This window comes from Aedes aegypti, chromosome 3 (genome assembly GCF_002204515.2).
Source record: "Aedes aegypti strain LVP_AGWG chromosome 3, AaegL5.0 Primary Assembly, whole genome shotgun sequence".
In the NCBI taxonomy this organism is placed as follows: Eukaryota; Metazoa; Arthropoda; class Insecta; order Diptera; family Culicidae; genus Aedes; species Aedes aegypti.
Window position 1 is genome coordinate 278498788 of NC_035109.1, and position 27068 is coordinate 278525855.

At 38.2% G+C, this 27068-nt stretch overlaps 1 protein-coding gene across 1 annotated transcript in view; it reads left to right on the forward strand.

Annotated features, from left to right (window-relative positions):
- Positions 1-23601, forward strand: part of LOC5577138 (carboxypeptidase N subunit 2) — a 557300-nt gene extending 533699 nt beyond the window's left edge. The window contains exons 5-6 of the mRNA XM_001663176.2: positions 30-190; positions 22498-23601. Coding sequence (XP_001663226.2) covers positions 30-190; positions 22498-23362 — 1026 coding nt within the window. The 3' untranslated portion in view covers positions 23363-23601. The remainder of the gene's footprint in view (positions 1-29; positions 191-22497) is intronic.
- The last annotated feature ends 3467 nt before the right edge of the window (positions 23602-27068 follow it).

The window sequence follows — 27068 nt, forward strand, 5'->3', positions numbered from 1 at the left end:
ATTCATTGTGTGCTTTCCTCATTTCGTAGATCGTGCCAACACTACAGTTATCAAAGCTGTGTAATCTGACATATTTATCGCTGAGCGGCAACAATTTCGAAATGCTGCCCGCGGTGGCGTTCCTGAATCTGTTCCAACTGCGGCAGCTGCACCTGGACCGACTGGACCGTCTGGAGCGGATAGACGTTCGGTAAGTACCACCGTACAACTCATTTGCATGCACTGACAGTCCTAATTGAATAATTTATCGATTGTAGCAATTAAATCAACTCGAATTTGAATTGGCTTGATTGTGTTAATAATTGCTGATCGGAGCAATTTTCTTCCGGGAGTAGGACGATAGAGCTGCCCCTACCGGCCCATTGTGCATTCCTTTAAACAGAAATCTAATTATTTCATCTCTGCATGTTCATGCCAACGAAACCATTTTCTGTTTCAATTATTTTTTGGTTGAAAATAAGAATTGTGTAGCTCGAGGTCTACAGAGTAAGGATACGAAAGGAGCTCCATACACCACAGTTTTTTTTTTTTTTTCAGCATGCAAAGCTGTGGAAAACCTCAATTCCCTAGTCGTAGGGGAGGATGTTCCAATACGCCTTTTTGGTGATTCCTGTCAAATTCTTCAATAAAAACCGAAAATTTGATACACATTTCTTTTAATAAATGCCAAAATAATGATAATTTCCCACATTTTGCTCGATATTTATATCTAATCGTACACTTCAGGTTAATTATCAGAACTCCACGTCGGAAACTTCCTGTAAGAGCTGGCGTTCCTCAAGGCAGCATTTTGGGACCAATGTTATACAAAATTTTTACATCTGACTTACCTGAGTTATCTCAGAGATGTAAAAAATCTTTGATTGCGGATGACACAGACATCTCCGCCAAAGCACGAAGCCTGCGAGTCATCTGTAGTAGATTGCAAAAGAGTTTGTACATCTTTTCTTCGTACTTGTAAAAAGGAAAAATTTCTCCTAATGGAAGCTACCTAACTTATAATACTATCACATAAACCAAAAGCTCTTTATTTGAAACCTGACATGTAGACATGTTGTCACGATGAGGGATTCCGATTAATTGGTCAGATGAAGTTAAGTACCTAGAGTACATTGTGGGCATTCAATCCAAATGTAAAATATATGTAAAATGTATGCATCCACTTATTTACAGAAAATATAAACTTTCTCTTAAGAACAAGCTTTTGATCTTAAAACAAATTTTAAGGCCAACCATGTTGTATGCTGCACCAATATGGACTAACTGTTGTGATACCAGGAAGAGAGTTAGTGGCAGAGGATAGTTGCAATCCTCTATTGCCACGATTAATGCGTAACAAGTTAATTGCAAGTTTTTTTTCCTCTAATAAGCGGGTAAAATCATTTGTAAAATAAATTGAACTTCTACTGCAAATAAAATGTAATATGTTGTTAACAAAATGTTAATAAAAGCTTAATTTAGTTCACCAAATTTGGATGATAGTATTGCCTAACACAGTACACCTACATATAAGAAATGAAGGTAATGTTTGAAATAATACTAATGAAAAAATTAAAAAATAAGAATAAAAAAATAATAAAATAATAATAATGAATAATAATAAAAGACGTAAAAGAGTAACACATATATTCTATCCATTCGATAGATAAAAGAGGGAAGATGAAAATCGTCAGGCCATATTACCTCATGGCTCGTTTTGGATCATTCTTCCCAAACATCCGTATGACTTACCTGTTCAAACGGAAGCAGCAGCCTTTGGAGAACGAAAGAGTTGGGTCAGTTGCCGTACGAAGAACGACGATACATCTTCATTTGTGTCGTTTGTCTCCCCTAAGGGGAGGTCTGACTGTAGTCCACATACACACACACATGGTGAAAGAGCTTCGAAATGCAAGAACTTCGCTCCAGTTGGAAGCCGCAAACGAGGAACGAAATTAAGCTTCACAGAGAGACACATTTCGGAAGAGTAAAAAACCGGTGTGAAGTTTTGGTTTCGTGGTGGGGATGATATTAGCCACGTGAAAAATTGGTACGCTAACAGATTTGTACATTGGTACGGAGTGTCTACAGCATGATCTAGAGTGTTCTTGCTAGACCACGGAAAAAATGTGAATACGGAAATGGCATAAGGGTGCTGTTAAGTGTAGATGTATCATTTAATACTTTAGAGAAATAGGTACTGCAACGCCATTTAATTCCACTAGAGTTTGTATCCTTTGACAGATACGTGTATTTCGACCTCAACTGTAAGGCCGTCTTCAGTGTCGTGTACTAGACTCGTACTAAGTGTCGTGTACTAGGACACTGAAGACGGCCTTACTGTTGAGGTCGAAATACGCGTATCTGTCAAAGGATACAAACTCTAGTGGAATTAAATTATATAGTACTAAATTCGGTTTTTTCATCTACTTTTAGGCCTTTCGGAGTTGCGATGGCACTCTTTTTTGAAGTAATTTTCTCCGTTGTGTTTTGTGCCGCATCTCCTTCGCTCATTTTTCGTTGCCTCTCTGCTTAGTATTTTGATTTTTGGTCCCTCACTAAGTGGCTGGCACGAATGACCTTCGGATTAAAGTCTCCCTCAAACAACAACAACACAAAGCGGCAAAGAAAGCACGCTGCTCTAGAGCATGCTGGTGATCACGGTAAAAAGAAGCAAGGTATACTCCGAAAAATGACATTTGGCAGTGACGTCATTCCTATCGCAAACTCGAACGAGTGCAAAAGAAAGCAAGGCCTACTCTCCTTTACTATCCTCAAGGCCTCATGCTTGACGATAGGAATGATTACACATGTTTTGATGGAAAATCATTGTTTACACGTGGGAATAGCCTACCTTGATGTGTATACCGTGGCTGGCGATGTTGAGGAGTATTATCAAGCCTGCTTTTCTGGTCGAGTTATGAAAAACTGCACGTAGGCCTACTAGGCCGATTTTTTCAAGTTCAAAATCTGTGAGAATTATTGATGGGTTCAATAAAATGATCCTGTGCTACAGCTTCGATCGATGCGAACCCACCATTGTACATCCATCTATTCGGGTACGTCCCACTGCCAATTGACCCATGAATCCCAATTGTTAGCACTCATATATAATTACAACTTATACAGTTGCGCCATCAACTCATCGTGATGGGTTTTAGCAACCATTCTAATCAATTTGCACTTATTACAAAATGAGGAAGTTTATGATTAGCTCACAGAGGTTGTGGTCCGTGACAGAAAATAGCATGTGCTTATCGGCTTGAACACTAGTCCTAGCTCTGCCGCCACACTTGCTCCCTCCATTTTGACTACGCCGTGAAGCGCACTGCCAATAAACCGTTTTGGAAGTCTAAAATATTTACAATGTTGAAATTTTTGCACTTACCATCTTGTCTTTACGATAAATGTATCTACCGTGCTGTAATTTGGTGGATCTTTCGCATTGCAAAATCTTGGTATCTACTGCTTCATTTTCCGATGTAGAAAAATATTCGTCGTCGGATGTGTCTGACATCGTTGAAGATCAATAGACAAATGCCATTTATTGTGAATTTCAAAATGCTATCCCACATACACACACAGTAGAATTCTTTATTATGTATTAAATGAACTCGTATCATGGATCAGAACACTATAACAGCAATTTATCAGCGAAGTAAACGAATGGTGTGTTAGTGAAAGCAGTGATGCATTTTGAACTGAACGGAGCAAGTTCAAATTCTGCACGAGAACGCAGTAGACAATGAACTCGCGAGCCAGAGCCAGCCGCTGCTCTCGAACGCCCCGTTCAGATCGCAATGCACTACAATCGTTATTTAAGCAAAGATTTAGGAATAACTTGGAAAATAATTTTTGATCCAATAATAAAATCAATTAAATCATAAGTTAATATACTAAATCTTGCTTTGAGCACCTTATAAGCAATTTTGGCACGGTGAGATACATTGAAATCTGTCAAAACAATCTGCGTTCAACTTTCTGCTCACTAGAGTTCAAATTTTTGAACTGAACAATGAGCAAGCCTACTTGATCACTACGTTCCATAAAATGAACTGGAACGCGAACTGAACGCGTTCAAATGCATCACTGAGTGAAAGCATACGTTTTGGCCTTTTTTCGGAACCGTGTTATCTTAGTTCCTCGTGGTATGGTTTTCGATTCCTCACTGTTATGAATCAACGTTTCTGCTACGTTACATGCACTGTCACACTTCCATAGACTAACCATAGACTAATGCTACTTAGAAACTATTATCTATGGGCAGATTTTAATCATTCATATGGAAAGTTTAGAAAAACCATTTGTTAGGTTTTTCATAACAGCTTCAATCAAAAATGATGTTTCAAACGTGCGAGAATCTAATAATTTATTTTTTAATCTTATTCGGGTCAATAACCGTAACAAAATTAATTCATGAGAAATAAACATAAAAACATGAGATCATCAAATTTTTCGAGGAAACCAAAAATTCAATCATACCTGAAATTTGAAAAAGTGAAAAGTTAGTTCGAATATTGAAATATGTATTATAGTACAGCATATAGGGTAGATGTACCAATTATGGATGCAATATGTGAACAGTAGTGATAAAAATCAAGTTGCAACCGCGTTTCTAAAACGCAAGCATGACTTGTTGGTGTCAATTACTAGTTTAAAGCCTTGCGAATCTGTTGATTTAAACAGTTTTAGTACTAAATTGACTTTAAGCTTCTAAAAATGGATTTTAAAAAGCGTTGTCTTTGTACCAATTATGGCAATAGCGTTTCTAGCATTCGACATAAAAGTGTACCAATTATGGACTATCGAATATTTGCACGAAATGAACTCAAACGCCATGAAGAGCGAATGATAATGCAACGCTAAAATGTAATGAAGATATCGCTCATAAAATTTTCTAAAATTTTTGGGTTAAATTGATGTTAAATCATTTTTTTGCAATAGGTTCATGGGAGAAAATTAATTTTCGAAAAAGAAGTCAAAATGTAGTGTAAATGCAAATTATGATACAAAACAGCATTATTGATCTCACATTACCTTTCCAGTGCCAATTTTTAACGAAAAAAGAGGGAAAATTCAAAAATTGAGTGTCGCTGATAACCCCTCTCTACCATGAAATTAGCATCTTCCGCTCGCGAACGTTTTCGAACGTGTGATTGAAAAATCTTAGTAATTGAGAACAAAACATAAAGATAATGCCTTACAGAACCGTCCCGTCGTGGAAGTCACCCGTAAAATAGTTTTACTTCTTTTATTTCACTGATCAAAAAATGTAAACAATCCGCCTCCAGAGTATTGCCATAATTGGGCTCTCATACACTCCTTGTACCAGTTATCGACATAGTGGAAATAACACGATTTCCAACTTAAAACAGTAAAATTGATAGCATACCAGCTAAATTTATTCATTTGTTCTCACTAGGCAACATACATTCATCGGTTGAAACAGTTTATCCGGATGAAAACATACATTTCGTAACGGAGGTCCCTAGCCAACTGCTAAGAAGGTGACATATATGTGAGGCAATATTTTCAAATGTTCATTATTCGAAGCCTATTGCATGAATGTTCTTTTCAAGGTTTAGTTACTATCAAAAACAAATAGTTTAATCATTCCTGTGAATATAAGCCATTATAGTCTAGTGAAACAATAAGAAAAATCTCTTATTGTTCCCACTATTGCCATAATTGGTACTATAGCCATAATTGGTACTTCTACCCTATACCTCAACTGTTCACATTCCTATTCGTCGCTATCATAACCACTTTTCGTGTGGCTACTTTCGCTGTCGCTTTCGTTTGTATCGAAGTCAACTAGAAGAGCCTCAGCATCAACAGATAAGGGTAAATTTTTCTAACCAGGATGCAGCGTTTCCAACCTTCCAGATTTGTCTGGAATATTCCAGATTTGAGGCCTCATTTTACAAAAATCTGGAAGATCCAGATAAAATTTGTAATGAATTTGTAAGGTTTTGTAATTAATTTGTAAGGTTCTCCATGAGAGATCCAGACTTCCAGCCAAATTTTCAAAATCTTCCAGATTTTTGAAAAATTGACTTGGCATCACTGCCAGGATGCGTTCTTAGTGAAGAAATCAGAGGATCCATGTTTCTAATAACCGATTCATTAGATCCGTGTTAGTTGTTATTCGTGAAATTTTCCGAGTATGATCCATTTTGTAGCGTTTGATGTCTTTATTCCTGCTTTCCTGGGCTTCTTCCGATAGCTGCCCAATGGGTACCAAAAACGGCGAAGTAATGGTAGATGTAGGAATGTAGTTGAAAGATAATACCAGGGATGAATCCTGACTAATTACTTTGCAATCTCAAGACAATATTCTTCAAATCTAGAACAGTTGACTTCCAGTCCACATGAAAGAGTTTCGAGAATAATTTTGCACCTACCTACCTATATGAGGGTTGCGCTTAGTCCAGTAATTTTGGCGGACGTTTCCCAGTTTTCAAAAAATAGGCGTGCGCTATTTCCATCGTTAGATGTGCTAGATCCAAGCAAGCATGGGAAACACTCACTCAGTTTCTGCCAAGGCGGCTGCAGCTCCTCCTAAGGTGATACATTATGCTCACTTTGTGGAGAAAACCAGGAAGGGTAGGTGAGGAAGGGCTGGCCGTTTTGTTTACAAACATCTGAGAGAGGTAGTCGGACAATCGACTTCTGATTGGTTGGAAAACAGTGTTGTCAATAATTATTCTAATACGGTCGCATCTACTCCATGTGTGCTCTATACTTCTTTCTCTATTTTCTACAATTTCGTCCACACCTATGGCAGCACGGTTAGTTCAAGTTTCAGCATCTTGCGGGCCAGGCAGTAATGACTTCTGATTGGTTGGAGAAAAAGTGGTGTCAAACATTATTCTAATGCAGCCGCATCTGCGTGTAGCGTACTCTACTTTTATCTCTCTTTTTAACTATTTCGTTCGCACTATTGGCAGCACGGTTAGCTTCAGTCTGAGCATTATCCAGACCAGGCAGTAATGTTTGTAAACAAAACGGCCAGCAAGTTAAAGATGGCCTCCTAGCCATCTTCGCCAAGTGGGACCACCTTACTCTGGCTACAGAGTAAAATCCACATATCTTGGTTTCTGCGGTTTCCCTCACTCGCTTCCACGCACAGTAACCAAGCCGCACGTTTCAATTTCCAGTGCCCTTTTTGCTTCTTCAGCGAGCGCCAAGCGAAACAAAACACGGCAACTGATTGAGTCGCTACCGATTCTGAAAGCCGAAAGCAACCGAATGCATACCGAATGATTGTTTACATTCTGATTTCTTTGGAGTGGCATTCGGGTTTAAGTGCTGATGAGTGTTCACTGAAATGGCAATCCACGCTACGGAATGATTCAGTGAGTGGGAATCCGCTCAATCAGTTCAATGCATTCGGCGAATGGATGCTTAATGCGTTCACTCGTGCCTCGCAGATACAAGTGTATTGGTATTCACTTCTCTTCGTTTTCCTTCCGATTCTCGCTTTTACACAATCGGTTTCGACTCCACCCAGTACAGTTCAGCTATCACTGAATGTTCGGTAGCAGCAGATTTTTTGCTATTTTTTATCGGCGGCGTTCGGGTGAGTGAGTGAATTTTCCCATGCTTGGATCCAAGACGTGCCATAAAGATTCGTTTCTGAGAACTCGTGTTATTTCATCCTTTGTTGGTTCGATCGTAGATGATGAAAGCATTATTGATTGTCCAGCCAATGAGTTTGCACATACCAACTACCATACAGTTCCTAGATGATCGCTTATAGGAGTAAGATGCAATACGTCGATCGACGTATTACCCTGTTCGTAGAATTATTTTACAGTCGCCCCGCAGTTATGGATAGCACACAGTGCCTCAGCACATTTTTTTCCGCCCGTAGGAAATTAAATGTCAATCATATGCCTAGAAGCGTTGATTCACATCTGTGGGGCATTGAAAACCATACCACAGTTATGAATCAAAGATAAGACGATTTCGAAAGAAACGCCAAAACGTATGCTTTCACTAACAAACCATTCGTTTACCGCGCAGATAAATTGCTGTTGTAGTGTTCTAATCCATAATATGAGTCGATTTGATCCGGAACCTCCTCTCCTAGGGGTCATCCATATATGACGTCCATCATTAGGGGGAGGGGGGAGGGGGTGTCTGTGAAAGTGTGACAGTGCATGTATTAGGTATTGGTAAAAGCGAGACAGAGAGGGGAGGGGGTCTAGAAATCCCGAAACACGGTGGACGTCATATTTGAATCTTCCCCTAGTGATCCACATCTGAGGGATTTCGATAGAAATCAACACTTTTCGGTAAATAATCATGATTTCTGAGATATATGTATTCCCGGAAACAACCTAATTGTGCAGTTCTCGGGAAGTAATGTGTCACCCGGGAAGGAAAGCGTCACCGTGATTTTAAATCGTATTCTATTCTGAAAAATGACTCTTAGTTGATCCATAACTGTGGGGTGACTGTATATTCGGCTTCTTCTGCGCTGAACTGTCAGTTTTGGCATAGTGCTGTTTTGTGTTCATTATTTCTTAGGGATGTGTGATATTCTCGAAGAAAGTAAATAAAGACGATAACAATGGACGATTCTTGGCCTGTAGAAGGGCTGGTGGGATGCATTTTTGGTTTTTACTAATGTGCAAACCATCGTGATATTGAGCTTCAACAGATATACGCCAAGAGAACACGAGGCGAATAAATTATCTATGGGTACACATCCACCGTCATATTCTGCCCCCAAAACTAACTCCTCTGTTGCTGTTTGACCTTAGTTGGCAGCTCTCTTTCGTTAAATAAGTGGTCGGTGGAACTTTCGTCAGTGTTACGTCTGTTTGTCTGTGGATATTAAATAATTAATTAAGCGATCGTGAAACATTCTCTTTCAAGAATTTGTGGAATCCCACAAAAAAAAATCTTCACGTTTCAGTTTTTGAACCATATTTTGGAAAACGGTTTATTGAGAGTTCATTGGTTGATATCGGCACTAATTGTTGTGATAGCTTGGTAAAAGTTTGACACTAATGGGAACTCCTTGAAAGTATTCATATAGAGTTTTCATTAACATTCCTTGAAAAACAAATTTTTGGAAAATATTGGATAATAGTTTTTGAAGCAATACTTTTAAACGATTGGAATAACTGAATAATTCACTACAGTTCAATCTATGAAGCGGTGAAAATCCTATAGGATCATTAGAACCATTCTCAAAAGAATCAAAGAAAGAGCCTGCTGGGGAATCTTTTGGAGCATATTCCCACACAAAAAAAAACTCAGGAATAATGCATATCAAAATTTGTAGGAGAATGCTTAGAATTATGTCTAGTCAAATCCCTAGTGGCATTCCAAGAGGTATCCTTGAATGAATTTTAGTGACTCTTCGAAAGAAATACTTATTATTATGAAAATTTATTGGCTTTTTTCGGTGAATAACAATACCTATACTCAGAGTGAAAGGGAGTAACGAAAGTAATGAAATGACAAGATGGATAGAATCGCAAGCGAGCGACGAGAGAAATGAATAGAAGTTGAGTGTCTAGTGTTAGTAGTGACCAACACTACAACATCTAGCGGTTCAAGACCAGGACGTTAGGCAACGATTTGTCGTTTCGATTGTGTTGTTCACACATATGGCCCTCTGTTAAAACAAATTTTCAACTTCTATTCATTTCTCTCGTCGCTCGCTTGCGATTCTATCCATCTTGTCATTTCATTACTTTCGTTACTCCCTTTCACTCTGAGTATAGGTATTGTTATTCACCGAAAAAAGCCAATAAATTTTCATAATAATAAAGTCATGCGGTGATTAAACCTTATAAATGTGGAAAGAAATACTTGGAGGATATTTGAAAGGAATTACTAAGCAAATCTTTTATTCATTGGTAGATGCATTTTCGAAGAAATCTATTCCAAACATTTCAAGAGATTCAATAAGAATTGTTTCGGTATATTTTAAATTCCTGGATCGTGTTGGTGTTTTCTGTGCGACTATTACTTGGACAGCCAGGAGAAATCGCGCAAGTTACTGCGACGATTTACAACAAGTTTGAGAGGTTTTCAAGATCGTCGTCGTAATAAATAATTGCGCAATGCATAGTAGAATGAAAATAAATTTGATTGGGGGCTGTCCATTAATTACGTAAGACAATTTTCGGGGTTTTTCAACCCCCCCTCCCCCCATGGTAAGATTTTTTGTATGAAAATGAAAAATAAATTGTATGGCAAGTAAGAAATCTCAGACCCCCCCTCCCCCCATAAGCCCTTACGTAATTAATGGATCGTTCCTTGAGGTTGTTTTTACGCCGCGTCTTGAAATAACGCTGGTTGGTCCGCGATAACGCGTAAAAAGCCGTGGGGTCACACAGGTATTTGACAAATGATTCATATCTGGATGATGTAGCTGGTCCTGAAGAAGCACACATGGATTCGACTTTGTTCTTCATGTTGTTGAACCTGCTATACAATTTAATAATCATTTTTCTGCCCATAACTGCATATTTGTAACATTCGACAAAAGTAGGCATTGAGTAAATGGAATACCAAGTGTGCATTTTATGGCAGTATGGGAGGAGACTTAAGTTTCTAAAAATTACCAGGAACTCAAAAAAACTTATTTGAGGCTGATATTTTGTACAATTCATATCGCATACTAGGTGAATTGTCACAAAATAATTCTGATAAAAATTTCATTGCTATCACATTACGAGGCCCATTTATAATCTCAATGTGACTGTTATGCGGTTATAATTACTAATGTGACAAAACAACTTGGTATTTTTTTCGAATTTTCTAGAACAATCTCACAGATTTCAGTAAGTTGATCGAAAGTATTTATCATTTGATGACTCTCCATGGTATTAACTCCGTTTTGTCAAAAATGTCGAATGTGACTGTTTTGCAGTTATGGGCAGTTTTGTAGTTAGCGTATGTAATGGTTCATGTTGGTCAAAATTCTTATCATTGCCCAGTCATTTATGGGTAAAAGGGATCATTTGTTGCAAGTTGTTCGTAGCTGTTATAAAAAACTTAACATTTTAAAATATTGTACGGTTGGTACACAAATAATGTCACGCTAAACTTCACCTTTTTCACGTTTTTTGTATGAGTCTTTCGAAAATATTGTAAAGTTTGCCACTCTTGGCTTGACCAACAAACACATGCAACCGAATTCAAAGCATCAATTTTGTTTTTTGTTTTTTAAACAACGCGTCTGAAGCGCTGCTCACGCTTGTTTTAGAACATTTAGTACAACGACGCGAAAGACGCGACGCGCTTTTGTGACGGCTCATATGACATACAATAGTTTCAAACTAAGCGTCAACACTGCGTCGGCGCAACGCGCTTTTGTGATCCAGCCTTGACTTGCATCCACTGTGCAGTGGAAATACTCTAATCCTCCGAGGTACTAAATTTACTCGGTCTGAGAATGGATCATTGAAGATAGTTTTTGCAAGTGCTCACCGCATCAAAACAAAGGCGCCACTGTATATGGGATTTAACATTGTGACAGCATTGCTGTTATGTCAAACACACAAGGCTACGGTGGCGCTATCTATGCTTTCTATAGCGGCCGTTTTGGTTATTTTAATGATCCATTGTGACACTTGAGCGGAGTACGCTCCCGTTTAATCCCCACGTGATCCAGATCCGCTCAAGTGTCAAAATTCTTCGACCGAGTTGGTTTAGTACACTAGTGGATAAGGCCATTCTTGATAAAATGGCTAGGGGTCATGCACAAAAAATGTCAAGTTCCAAAATTATAGGAGGACTCATACAAAAAGCTTGAAAAAGGGAGGGATTCGAAATAGTTGAAATTCAGCGTAACATTATCTGTGTACCATCTCTTATTTTTCTTAAATCCAAATGAACAATGCACTAAGTCTAATTGACGTGTTAAACGACCACGCTCCTACACTTCTCACCATAGAAAGCCACGATATTGACCATATTTTTATTGCCAATACTTTTCCCCAACATTTTTTCGGACTTTAAATCAGGTCAGCCATGTTGAATTATACAGTACAAAAATCTATTTTTTTTTATGATGCCTATTCAAACTAATCACCCGTCGAGCATTAAACATGCTTCACTTCGGTTGCAATCGGCTACCGAGGTCAAACTGAGAGGGGTGATGAGGGGAAATATTGAAATGCACGATCAAACGTTTCTGATTTCATCTCAATATATAGTAGACAGTTTCACAAAAATCAAAATTTCTGGGATTCAACCAGTCACTCCCTAGTCCTAGGGGTCATGCACAAATTACGTCACGCTCCAAGGGGGGGAGGGGGTCAAGCCAAGCGTGACAAGCCTTACAAAATTTTCAGAGGACTAATACAAAAAATTGGGGTGGGTAATGTCTATTACATTACCGCGGGGTTGACGTAGAACCACGATGATTAATAATTTGATTTGTCATGTGTATGAATTTGTAAGTGTAGTGTTTTGTGTTGTTATTGATCGGATGAAGTTTTCAGAAGTTAACTCTTTTTGGACTCATTTTGGTAGTTCTGAAAAGAACCATTTGTCGTTCTGTGGTTCCGAAAACCAGTGTTTGGTGTTCCAGGAATAATGCCAGATGATTGAATTTGTTTGTTTGGTCGTTGCTTCCTTGTGTTGCTTGGTTGGGTGATCGGTTTCTGGCTCCAGTTGTAGTTCGCCAAACTCCTCCAGTAGATTAGATGTTTGATAGCTCGAGTGCTTCGATCGTGATAATCGATAGAATCGGTCCAGTGCTTTGGTCTGTAGCAATATTCATTGCATGAGCATTTAGGCTCTGTACATTGATACTGCAGGCTTGGCCGCTATGATCCAGTATTTCACGCAGTTCGTCTCAAAGCGTCACTAATCGATGATTGCCTAAGCGCTGCAGCTCATTCCTCAAGTCAACCCTCTTGGGAGAATTGCTGCCTTTGGCGTGATGGAACTTAAAAAGTAAGAGGTTTTTCCGAGATACGACCGTCAAAGTGACGTTGGATAACATTAGCATCTTCAATTTCCTGGCTTGAGACCGTCACGAACTAATGAAAGATTTCTGAGAGAACAGCACCAATTTTCGACCCAACACTAATCTTCGACCAATTTTCGATACGGTTTTGGTCTACTCTGTATGAAAATCCGAAAATTGGCACATAATTCTTGTAGGTCGAAAATACGTGCTCTTCTAATCAATTTTCACACTATTTGTTGCATGCCATTTTTGACCTTTATGGTTGCGTGCAAATGACTGACCAAAATCTGAATCAATCACATCCAATCATCAGTAATGTCGCTCTTCACGGTGGAAAATTCTCACAACTCTTTTAACACTTCAGTCGTCGCGCTGTTGTATTTTGTACAACACCGGTGAAAAAACCTCGCTTTTCGTACACAGCATCAGCGTGGTGCTTATGGCGGTGGTCAACCGCGCGACGACTGGACGGTTAAAATGAAATTATCATCCTGAAAAGGACGGTTGGTGGAAGTCACCGTCGATCAAACTGGGTTTTCATTCCATTGTTGACAGAAACACACCAAAAGATCACCGAAGACGATTAAATTAAAATGCGGTCGGTAATTTTGTGCTTTCTTGTCCATCCTTATATTCGATGATTTGCTCACTCCTCCGACGGTAATTATCATGGTTTCTGGACGCATTCTCCACGAATTCGATGGGCTAGCTGGATGCCAAGGGCCATAATGAGCGATTACACGGAACCCGCAGCTTTTAGCTTGGGAATAAACAGCAGCAGCAGCGACGAACGTGTAAATTTTATTCCGATATGAGTCCTTCTCCGGTTGCTGGTCAACGATTGACTGATGCGCGCGAGAAGTCGAGTTTGGTTGGCTTCGACTGAACACGAGATAATAAAGAGAAGTAAGAAGAAGACCAGAAGGGGCGTTTCCCTTTGAATGACGAAAGTGGCTAAGATATCGCGCAATGATGTCTGTGTCAGGAATACACAAGAAAAATGTGCTTTTCTATGAAAAATAAGACATGCTTCGATATTTCCCAATTTTTCAATAGTTTAGTCATGATAATCAATAGTTTTCATTGTTGGAGTAGATTCGAAAGATTTCCAATCGATTGGTGCAAGAATCTTGAAAATCTATCCGGGCGTTAGTAAGTTATTAACAGTCAAAATCTAACCACTTTTCGTGACGCGAGCGATTTTTCGTTTTTCGAAATTGTACCCCAGTATGTTGCCGTAAGACGTTATCCAACGTCAAAAAATTGGAAGAGTTTGTCAAAAATAGCCCTTGCAGTGAAGTAACTCGCGACAAACCAACATATACCAATTGCTGATCCTGGCTTTTGTCATAGTCGTACACGACCTCGGGGAAAGTTCCACCTCGCGACTTATGAACAGTAAAAGCACAGGCACTAACCATCGGGAACTGAATGCGTTTGCATTTGATTATGCCGCACAGTTTGAAAGTAAAATAAAATTTCTCTACACAGGAGTGAAATTGGAATTTCAAAACCAAGAGCCTTACGTTGGCATGAAATATTTTGAACTCTTATACTGCCCATACTCGCAAAACAGTCCCATTTCAATTTTCATCACTTTTGAGTTTTCTTCATGCATCATGTTTATTGTTAGTGTACTTCATGGTATCATACTTAAAATTGTATTTTAGTATGGACAAAATGCGAAAAAAATACCAAATCATGTGCGTCCCATATTGAAAGTACCCGCATAACAGTCCCACTAGTAGATTACGACGAAATTCATGTACCCTTATTCCTATTATGATTTCTATAATCTTGCATCGTAGTTTTCATCCCATAAGAAAAAGAAATGCTACAAATTACAGTGTTTAAAACTATCTGCACTCCATAACAAATGTTGTTTTTTATTTTTGTCTAGAATGCTTCTGGTGCGATTAGTGATTGAAACATATCTAGTCCTTATGAGAGTCTAAATTAAAAATAAGATAAATAGCTTCCCTCTAAGTCAAACCTATAGCTGTCATAACTTTTGTCTTCTGACCAATTACCTAAATCTCCGGTAGGTTCATCTTTCTAACGACATGGAGGGGAGGCGTTTTGGGCTAACATGGGAATTAGCATACCACCACTGGTATCGTCGACTGGTCAAGCAGTACGTTTAGCGACACTAATGGTGATAATTAAGAAGGTCCAATGAAAAGCCAGCATTATGGATATCTAAGAAATGTCCAACAGCTTTTTCGAAATCAGGCTAATCAAAACTTACCCGCCTGTGTGTCAGATACTACAACATGCTGCAGGTGAATCCTAACTACTTTTCCTATATGGCCGGCCCCTCGCATTCATCAAACCCAGGAATGTCTTGAGGACTGTCACTATCACCACCATATTATTTTATATTGTATAATAAGTATTGCAATTAAAATATGAAAGCACTATAGTAGCAAAAGGAAAAATCCCTTGGAATCCATGATAAACTTGGCAATAAATGTGTCAAGATGCGCGATAACTAAGTAAGCGAGTCCCAAGTAATAAGACTGGTATGCGGGTATATTTGAATTTGAAGAGGAAAGTACTCGAATAACGAGTCCCATTGGCAAGTATCTTGAATTTGTATATAAAAAACAACCGCATTCACAATATTTTGGTAGTTGTTCATTTTCTTGTACTCTAATGATAATGTGTTGAGTAATGTCACTAGAATTTTCTGCTGCCTGCAGCGGCGTTACGAAAACCTTTGCAATAATGTTCAATTGTGTTTTTCTCGACATGATGATTTTCCTGATGGGACTGTATTGCGAGTATGGGCAGTATAACTGTTTGCTGGTTTAACGGAATTCCTTGAATGGCACCTCAATTGAAAGACAAGACATCAAAGGGTCATGTCGTTTACTTACTGAATCCCACATAACTGTCTAAATAGTTTAATAACTGTTTTAAAAGAGAACGTTGATTTCAAGCAAATTTATAAATAGAGATGCTAGAGAAAATTTGACGTCATTTGCTTTCTATTCTCCGCTTGGATTGCATCTCAGCAGGCAACAGATCGTCTTGCTCTGGCCGGGCGTGCTTCTCAGGCACAGACATTGATACCGAAGGTCCTCCCCGTTTGTCTTGCTTCGCTCAAATCAAACTGTCGAGCGAGCGAGAGAAGATGCCGTCCGAAGCCAAAGTCATCACCGCTGCCGCCGCCAATAAGAAGAAGAAGAAGAAGAAGGGGTCGACATTTTCCCAATTTTCGAAAGTCTATCGTCAAAAATCAAAAGTTTTCTCCATTTGAGTAAAATGTTGTACAAATTTTCGACCAATTGGTGGGAAAATATTGAAAATCTACCGATAAATGGCTGAGTATTTAAAATCTTACATAATTTCGTGACGGTCGCAACATTTTAGATTTTCAATTGACACCCAGTATATTGCCGTAAGACGTAGTTAATGTCAAAAAAAACTGCAACTTTTTGGATTTTTCATGCAAAATGACCAACTTTGATAAACTATATCTCAGTTATTTATGGACCGATTTGAATGAAATTTTCACAGAATATCAGACATAATTTTAACATATATTTTTGAGTGATTTTTCCAATCACATGTTGAAAAGCAGTAACAGTTTGACTAAAGTGAATTTTTTGACGATTTTTTATGATTGACATAACTAAACATATTGAAGGAATAGCTTCATGTTGTAGTTGTAGATTTTGACGAGATGAATAAGTTTGCTGAAGACAGTTTTTGTGTAAGGCTATCAGATTTTAAGATAAAAAGTTTTGATTTTTTCATCGAAAATTACAGTTTAGTCAAACCGTTATTACCTATAAACTTGTGATTGGAAAAATTATTCAAAAATATATGTTAAAATTCAAGTTACATCTGATGTTCTGTGAAAGTTTCATTCGAAAATATTTCCATAAGTAACTGAGATCTAATTTACCAAAGTTGGTCATTTTGTATGGAAAATCGAAAAAGTTGCAAATGCATGCAAATAAGTTGGGGCCTTCCTTAGCCGAGTGGTTAGAGTCCGCGACTGCAAAGCAAAGCCATGCTGAAGGTGTCTGGGTTCGATTCCCGGTCGGTCCAGGATCTTTTCGTAATGGAAATTTTCTTGACTTCCCTGGGCATAGAGTATAATCGTACCTGTTACATGATATACGAATGCAAAAATGGAAACTTTGCAAGAACAAGAAGAAGAAGAAGAAGAAAATGTGAATAAGTTCTCTGTTTATTCGACAAACCAGCTAAATATTTCATGGGTGCACAACAGCAACAGGGTAGCGGATCACAGGGATTTAGTTGAAATCTGGAAACGAAGCTCAATCTTGAAATCTTGAGCGATTTCACAAACCAGATTCTGGATTAACAGCTTCGCAGGCTTCTAGCAGCGAGGTACTTCTCACTAAGCAAGTTCGGAGGAGCTCTTACCAGCTTGAAAGCGGAAATGGAATGAAACTGAATCCGACGAAGGCAGCATGTTTTATAACCTTGGAATAGCAGATGATGCTCCTCTCTTTTGTGCTCTTCGCTTTCTGATCGACCAATCTGGGAAATGGGTATGTGCCAATATTGTGTTGGGCTTGGAATTACTTGAAAATTGGAGAATGCTAATACGTGAGAAATTGAATTGAATTGAAAATTGAAGAACATGAATTGTTGGAATGATTGGCATTCCCTAAATATTCAATACGAGCTATTGATAATTAATAGTTTTCTTTATTATGACGGCAAATTTCTGATCCATGGGTGCCAAAATTATTAATGTAAAAATTGTTCAATGAGAATGTCTTTTCAAAAGCATTCTAAATTTGTCGCAATTTTGTCACATGGGATAATTTTCCTAATCAAAGTGTTCCCATCATCTTCAGTAAAAATACTGTACAGACTGTTCTTAAAAACTAAAAGCCAAACTATCAATGAATACAAAGAAAATCTAAACATAAGAGAACGCATGTTTCAACATTAAAAATTAATTCATACAAATTATACATATCAAATTCATTAAACAGCACACTATAAGAGTAGAATCGATCAAAAAACTGGACAAACTTAATTATTTAATTTCAAAAATGACTGCAACAAATTTCGTAAACACACTAAACCGTTTGAAACTAGAAATATCGGGATCAGCGGTCTGGTCGCCATGTTGTTACTGCGTGATCCTTGAATTCGCGGCATCTTATTCCTTTTGGCCAGCTGGATGAGTTCAAAGCTTCGCTGCGGTACTTTCTATCGATGACTACCTTGTACGATACGAAGTCCATAGTTGAAACGTCCCTCCAAGGAGGTTTGAGGCAATTGATGGCATGAATATTTTCCACAGATATTGCTTCACTGATCATTTGTATTACTTCTTCTTCGGTGACGTCATTTGCAATGTTCGAGATGTAAAGTTTGAAAGTTTTATTTTCTTCATCAGAATTATGCACACGTTGGGCAGTTGACACATCAGGCCGAACTTTAGTAGATGACAGAATTGGAACTTTATCGGATACCGATGGCATTTCTGTATTCGATGTTGATTCGGATGTATTGAGCAATGATCCGATTGTTACATTCAGTTGATTCATCAAGTCGCTCATTTTGGCTATTTCGTTCGTAATACGATCAACACCTTTTTCAACGGGATTTTCTGGAACTCTCATTGAACTGACGATAGAACGAAAACGCACATTCTCTATTAACTCTCGACAGTCGTCACACATAAACATAACATTAGTATGCAGACAAACGCCGGCTTCTTCATCGGTGAGTCCGGCGCAACTCGCATGGAACCTTCGAATGCTTTCGCAAAATCCTTCACAAACGACCAAGATTTCGCCAGAACCACAATCGTTTTTGCATTTATGACATACTTGTTCCATTTTGTCACACCCTGTTCACATTCAGTATTCCGCTTCACAAGTAGATGGCGTGCGCTTGTTTATTCAGGTATACTTTGGTGAGTATGACTGAAGAGCGATGATGATGATGATCGTTTGTCTCGATGAGCAATCCACCAGGAAAAAGTTTTTGACTTTCAAACGTTTTCAGCACAAATAAGCATCTATTGCGCAATCCTTCAACATCCAACGGTACTAAGGAGCATCGGTTGCCTCGGCGGGAGGTGAGATTTAGATAAAACGTTCGGAAACACGCAGAAAATCGAAAAACGATCGGTGGTAAACAACACAGTCAACTACATCACGGGCAAACGAACTTTTACTTAATATTTAGGAATATAAGAAGTTATAAATAAAGTCGGAAATATTTCTCTTTTAACTCTTTTCCACAAGTTTGATGGCTCTGAAAAGAAACGATGGCTTTGTTAGCTTCGATGTTGTTACGGATAAATAACACTGCTCGGACCAGCAAAACTCAGGGGGCTTCTGGTATTTGCTCCTAACGGGATTGCTTTTTGAAATTATGATTTCATCACAAGTCGAAATTTTGAAGCGCGGGGCAACAGCTCCTCGGCCGATGAAATTTGCGGCGGCGATGACGATGGCTGGGTGAACGCAAACAAGCGGTGAACCACAAAGCGAGAATGACTCGCCCGACCGTGTTCACAGTTCGACCGCAATTTCTCCTGTGGACTGCTTCCTCTTCTTCTTCTAGGCGGCGGCAGCGGTGATGGTTTTAGCTTCGGACGGCATCTTCTCTCGCTCGCTCGACAGTTTGATTTGAGCGAAGCAAGACAAACGGGGGCGTCCTTCGCTATCGATGTCTGTGCCTGAGAAGCACGTCCGGTCAGAGCAAGCCGATCTGTCCCCTGCTGAGATGCGAGCCAATCGGAGAGTGAAAAGCAAATGACGTCAAATTTTCTCTAGCCACCCCTATTTATAGATTTGCTTGAAATCAACGTGCTCTTTTAAAACAGTTATTAAACTATTTGGACAGGTATGTGAGATTCAGTAAGTAAACGACATGAAGCTTTGATGTCTTGGCTTTCGATTGAGGTGCTAATCAAGAAATTTCGTTAAGCCAGCGAAAAGTTATAAACGTTTAAAATATTTCATGCCAACGTAACGCTCTTGGTTTTGAAATTCCAATTTCACTCCTGTATAGAGAAGAAAGACGTACTTCTACGTCAAAACGTGACAAAGGGGGGGGGGGGTTGGATGGTGGTCGAAAAAGTCGAAATTTGGCGTGACATAATTTGTGTACCATCCCCTAGTTGCAATACTTAATCAAACTACCAGACAAATTTTCGTCCAATTTGGAGAAGATTAGGAGGTGCCTCAAGTCGAATTTGTGTTTTTTGGCTATTTTTTACATTCAAAAAATTCTAACGAGAATTTGGAAAAACGAAAATTCAAATAAATACCACTAGAGCGGTTTTCGTTTGAATCAAAAACATTTGAGGCTTTTTATACGAATATTAAAAATTGACACAATTTTCGCATTTTCGAAACGCTTACAAACAATCTGTTCTACGATCACTATTTGATGTAATTTTGAATAGTTGGTCACTTATTTTTGATAGCCTAGTTATCATAGAGCTTGAATGCGGTCTCAATCTTTTAGCGAAAAGCATTTTCATAAACTGGGAAATCTAAGTTAGAAATTTCCATATAACGTTAAACGCCTAGAGGTATGCAATGCCCTACAAATGCACATTGTTCATTCAATTTTGTTCGATTCATACTCCATTATCATAGTTACCCCAAAACAAAAAACCTACTTTCGATCATATGAAAAATTATATATCCATTCAGAATAAATCTTTTGGCAATCTATCGACTGCAATCGATAGCTAGGATGCCAGTACTTGTTTTAAAAATATAAATTATAATTCTTTGAAACAGCATGCATAAAAATTCAAGTTTTCTTCGAAAAAACTATCGAAGTTACCCCGTTTTACGGTACCTGTAAAACATACATTTCTCTACAGTTTTTGTTCTGCAAGATTCTTAACCTCATGTCTAATCATAAAAGTTCAACCGTAGTATCATTCCTTTGTCATTTCTGAACATTATTGTAGTACATCATTTTTGTATCCGAATTACAGATAAATTGTAAAAATCGTCAATACTGAAATAGCATCGAAAAATTCAGAATTTATGGAGTCTTTAACGTATCTTTAAAACGCCAAAAAATCATGTAGTCTGGTCTATCTGAACACGGACCTGTTTGGCATCAAATGCGAATGTTGTGTGAAACACGACTGCGTTGATGACATTTGATAGCTGTTTTCTTCAATCATCATCCATCGTTGAAAAAGCAAAGCTACTATGTTCAATTTTGTAACATGTCAGCAATTGCGCCATTTAGCAGCAGCTCTAAATGCAGAGGAATGAGGAATGTCGTATTTCCGACGATTTTTTACAATTTATCTGTAATTCGGATACAAAAATGAAGTACCGTAAAACGGGGTAACTTTGATAGTGCGTAAACCACTACATACTAAATGAAATATCATAATTTTTGTTAATCAGTTAAGCAAAACTAATACAAAACTAAAGAATATTAGTATGACACTTCATGTAAAAGCGGTTTTCATTTAAATCAAGAACTTTTGAGGCTTTTTATACGAATTTAAAAAATTTACACAATTTTAGCATTTTCAAAACGTTTACAAACAATCTGTTCTACGATCACTATTTGATGTAGTTTTGAATAGTTGGCCACTTATCTTTGATAGCCTAGTTATCATAGAACTTGAATACGGTCTCAAATCTCTTAGCGAAAAGCATATTCACAAACTGGGACTATTTTTGTAATCTAAGTTAGAAATTTCCATATAACGTTAAACGCCTAGAGGTATGCAATGCCCTACAAATGTTCGTTATTCATTCAATTTTGTTCGAATCATACTCCATTATCAAAGTTACCCCAAAACAGAAAACCAACTTTCGATTATGTGAAAAATTATATATCCATTCAAAATGAATTTTTTGCCAATTTATCGACTGTAATCGATAGCTAGGATGCCAGTACTTGTTTTAAAAATATAAATTGTAAATCTTTGAAACAGCATGCAAAAATATTCAAGTTTTCTTCGAAAAAACTATCAACGTTACCCCGTTTTACGGTACTACAATAATGTTCAGACATGACAAAGGAATGATACTACGTTTGAACTTTTATGATTGAGCATGAGGTTAAGAATCTAGTAGAACAAAAACTGTAGAGAAATGTATGTTTTACAGGTATTTTAATGCACAGAAATCAATTTTATGAGGTCAAAACCATCTCTAATCGGCATACAGTGTTCTCAAAAGTTGTAAAGAATTAATAATATGTTCAACAAGTGGTATTTATTTTGATTTTCGTTTTTCCAAATTCTCTTTAGAAGTTTTTGAATGTAAAAAATAGCGAAAAATAGTTTGTTTTAGTATTGCAACTGGGACTAGGGGATGACTGGTTGAATCCCAGAAATTTTGATTTTTATGAAACTGTCTAATATATAGATATCACACTCAGACGACATCAATATATTGAAGAGTAACATCAATTCTTCAATAAATACTAGACTCGCGTTAGAAAAATTCACAACGGTTAACAGCTCTACCGTGGCAACGTGGAAGAAATCACACAAACCATCCTGTAGACCACCATAAATAAACAATTCTAATTTCTCATCTTTCATTTCTCACTTTCTTTCCATGGCCAACCAGCGCCTTTGTGGACAACACCAACCTGCACACGGTGACACTGGACGACAATCCATCATTCACGAGTCTGCCACTGCGACTTTGGCACGGTAACCCTCACCTGGTGGAAATTTCCATGCGCCGCAACGCTTTGGTCCGTCTGGACGCGGTTCAGTTCCCCCTGGACCGACTTCACCGACTGCGGCTAGCCGGAAATCCCCTGGTGTGCAACTGTTCTCTGCTTTGGCTGTGGCGACTGGTGGCCGAAAGTGACCCAGATGATGAATTTCTGCTAACTTCCGCGGCCCTCACCAGTGCTGGCTATGCTAGTCCAAGCAACGACGAGGAGACGTCGTCACACGCGCTAATAATTGATAGGGACGAATTGGGCTGTGACTTGTATGAAGATGGACGGAAGATCCGTCGGACACTGAGAACCATGACCGAATCGGACTTGAACTGTCCAACACACGTGCTAACTGTGATCAGTGCAGTGTTCAGTATATTGCTGGTATTGGCGACTGCGGCCAGTGTTCTATACTTCTTCCGTTTATCGAAACGACGGAAAAAGCTGCTGCCAGAGCATAAGAATGCAAACGATTTGATAGTGCCACAAAAAGTAGATAAGTTAGAACTAGAGCGATACCTGGCCCAGCAGAGTGCGGCCAGCGAGTACCGACCGCTACGGGGAGGTCCCTGGGAAGTCACTCCAATGCTGAGGGACGTTGAACAGTATCATCACCAGTACGGGAATCCGATCCACGAACCGGATCACTACGAGAGCTTCGAGTACTACGATTATCAGGGTCAAAAGCAGTTCAACTCGTACCACCAGAAACCGCAACAGCCGAAGCGCACCCTTTCGAGGCCGCACATTGTCTACGTATGACTCTAGACCGGCCGCAGAATCCGTAGCATTAGTAGCGGCAGTAGCAGTAAGAAGCATGTAAACAGAAATAGCTTGCGACCGCTGCTCGTTGATAGCACTGTTTAAAGTTTTATAGAATAATGATTTAGTATAGTTTCGAGGGAAGTTGCAACGGCTCGGACATTGTCCGCCTGAAGACGTTACGTAAGAAAGGTATCTAATGCTTTTTCGAAACAATATTTTCCGGAAGACAACTATATTTGTAAGAAGAAATCAAACGGACCTTGGATAGAGCGACATGTATATCATAACTGGTAATAATATTTAAGGTCTATTGAAACATCATATTTACTTTAAATTCAACATGCTTTTGGAAAAAGAGATTGGGTGAAATACAAAACACAGGATCTCATTGCAATAAATTTAATTGTGGTTCGAACAAAAAAATAATTTGGAAAAACAAACTTCACAAAGACAAAATGTCGACAGACCAAAAGTTACAACTTACAAAAAAAATTCAAAAATGATTTGCTACATCAGAAAATCTTCTAATGCCTTTTTAGAAGTTATAAATTAACCCGTTAACGCCCAAGATATCTCACAATAGGGCACTTGCAGCCTTTGTTTAGTGTGCCCAACGGACCCATTTGATTTTGCTGGGAAACGTTTTGTAACCTGTTTTCCGTTTCAAACCGTTACCAAGCAAAATCAAAGGGAGCCGTTGGGCACACTTTTGTTTGCTGCAAGCGCCCTATTGGAATTCAGCTCTGTTTTTGTTATTCATAGTCGTATTCCCATAAATTAACCCGTTAACGCCCAAGGTATCTCACAATTGGAATTCAGCTCCGTTTTTGTTACTCATAGTCGTATTCCCTTAAATTAAACCTTATTTCACCAAAAAATGTCAAGTCTATGGTGGGGATCCGAAAAAATTCTTGAAAGTGTGTCGTCCATATCTAGCTGTTCTATAAGTTTATTTTCGAGATTAATCAAATATATTTTCATGCAGTTCGACCCATTACAATGTAAACAAGTTGGAAAAAACTGCTGGTGAGGGGTAATTCATAAATTACGTCACGTACAGAAAAGGAAGGAGGAGATTACAATGAAACGTGACTACTCATATAAAAATTGGAATCCATACAAAAAATGTGATACAGAGGAAAATTGAGGAGGAGGAATATGGCAAAACTTTGCGTGACGTAATTTATGGACGTACCCTGATTAAGAAATTGCAGCATAAAGAATAAAAAATTCAGAGGCGACAGGTGCATGTCAGAACTAAATCATTTAGTGACTTCAATTCAATGTTTTACTCTACCACGTAAGTAAGATACAGACATACATACATTTCCATACATGTACATGTACAATAATGCACACTTAAGCCATTTATACCAAAAACAAAATAAAATCTTACATCAAGAATTTAGAAAAAAAAACCTACAGATGTTTTAGAATAGTCTTCAAAAAGATTATATAAAATGGAAACATAACTATCAAAACTATTACATGCTTTACAGATGTGAATATTTGAAGCCAACATTATTCGGCTATAACGTTTAAGTTACTGCATCACTGATGCATATAGTCTTATTCACCGATAGAACCGAATCTACGCGGTCCAAGCTTTTTGACACTAGAGCTGACCAGAATACCTGGGGAGCATACGGAAGCGTGCCCGCTCAAATGTCACAATTTTTGGACCGAGTGAGTTCAGCAAGGAAGGCTCTTTACAGCTACCTCAACGCGTCGCTGGTTCTAAAAGGTAAACAGCCATACAAAACTACGACCAAACAATGGTGAAGCCGTAATCAATTTTCTCGAAAACTTTCATTTTGAGAAATAAGTAGAATTTTTTGATTAAATTGGCAACAACGCACTGCAGTTTATTACCTGTAATTTTGCGAATAATTATTTTTACTTTTCCACGTTTGAGTCATAAAACTGGTTCTGGACTTAGGTTGGCGGCTATTCAATTTTACTCCCATTTGACAGCCGCCCTTCACCATTGGAGTTCAGTTCATGGATGGATAAGTCAATTTGTCGTTGTTTTCGTTCTTCACTCCCTTCAAAAGATCTAAATGGTGTCAAGGTTCATCTAAAAATGTAAGGAGCATTGCATCCGAAATAAGCGATTGTTGCTCGAATCGATAGTAAGTGTCCATTGTTTTGATCTAGGCAGACCAATTTCTTATAGGTTGTTTCCTTGATGTTTCGCACATAAAAGCAATTCCCAGCCAATATGTTTTTTTTTTTTGCGAAAATATCTCCTTTAGTTGATCATCGTTTTCGAAGATACCAAATTTTTCATCACTGGACTTCAATCATGAGAATGACTTCCGAACTAAGAAGGTTTTAGGCGAATAGCTTTCTTTGGATTTAATCAGTGGACTGATATATAAATGAAAAAAATGTGTGCCCAGTAGTGACATTTAGGTGATTTCCAAAGTAATAAGTTTCCAGGCAAATAGGTCTCATTCAGTTCTCCAACTTTGTCAAAAACACTAACTTTGTATCCAATCTCTAGATTGAGACAAAAGTAAAAAATGTGTTTGTCTACTAGCGCCACCTTGGGAGAATTTTCCAAACTACTATGTTTCTGGGCGAATAGATCCCATTCAGCTGAACACTTTTGACGAAGATACCAAATTCGAGAGTTCGATTTTTTTCAGTCTCAACGCTGGACTGATATAAAAAAAAAATAAATATTTGACCACAAGCGCCACCTTGTGAGTGTTTTCCGAACTAATATGGTTTTAGGCGAATAGGATTCATTTAGTTGTTCAACATTGTCCATGACACAAACTTAAAATCTTTGCCCACTAGCGCCATCTTGTGAGTGTTATAAGGTATTATGTGACTAAGTATCATTTAGTTGTTCAACATTGCCGAAGACAACAATTTTGTATCTCATAACAGAACTGAGATGCAAATAAATACAATATTTGCCCACTAGCGCAATCTAGTGAGTGTTTTCCCAACTAATAAGTTTTCGGGTGACTAGATCTCATTCAGTTAAACACATTTGTCGAAGACACCAACGTTGTATATCATCACTGAACTGAGATATAAACAATCAAAATGTTCGACCATTAGCGCCATCTTTTGAGTGTTTTCCGAATTTATAAGTTTCTATGCAAATAGGTATTATTTAGTTGTTCAACTTTGTCGAAGACACCATTTTTGTATCTCATAACTGGACTAAGATATAAGCAAACAAAGTTTTGGCTCACTAGCGCCATCTTGGGAATGGTTTCCGAATTTGTAAGGTTCTATGCAAATAGGTGATATTTAGTTGTTCAACTTTGTCGAAGACACCATTTTTGTATCTCATAACTGGGCTAAGATATAAGCAAATAAAGTTTTGGCTCACTAGCGCCATCTTGGGAGTGTTTTCCGAATTTGTAAGGTTCCATGCGAATAGGTGATAATTAGTTGTTCAACTTTGTCGAAGACAACATTTTTGTATCTCATAACTGGGCTAAGATATAAGCAAATAAAGTTTTGGCTCACTAGCGCCATCTTGGGAGTGTTTTCCGAATTTGTGAGGTTCTATGCGAATAGGTATTATTTAGTTATTGAACTTTGTCGAAGACACCAATTTTGTATCTCATCGCTGGACTGAGATATAAACGAAGCAAATATTTGTACGCTGGAAAGTTGTTTCATATGTTGCTTATATATGCGACATTTGTTGGCGTCTGTGCGCCACCTGGTGAGTTAA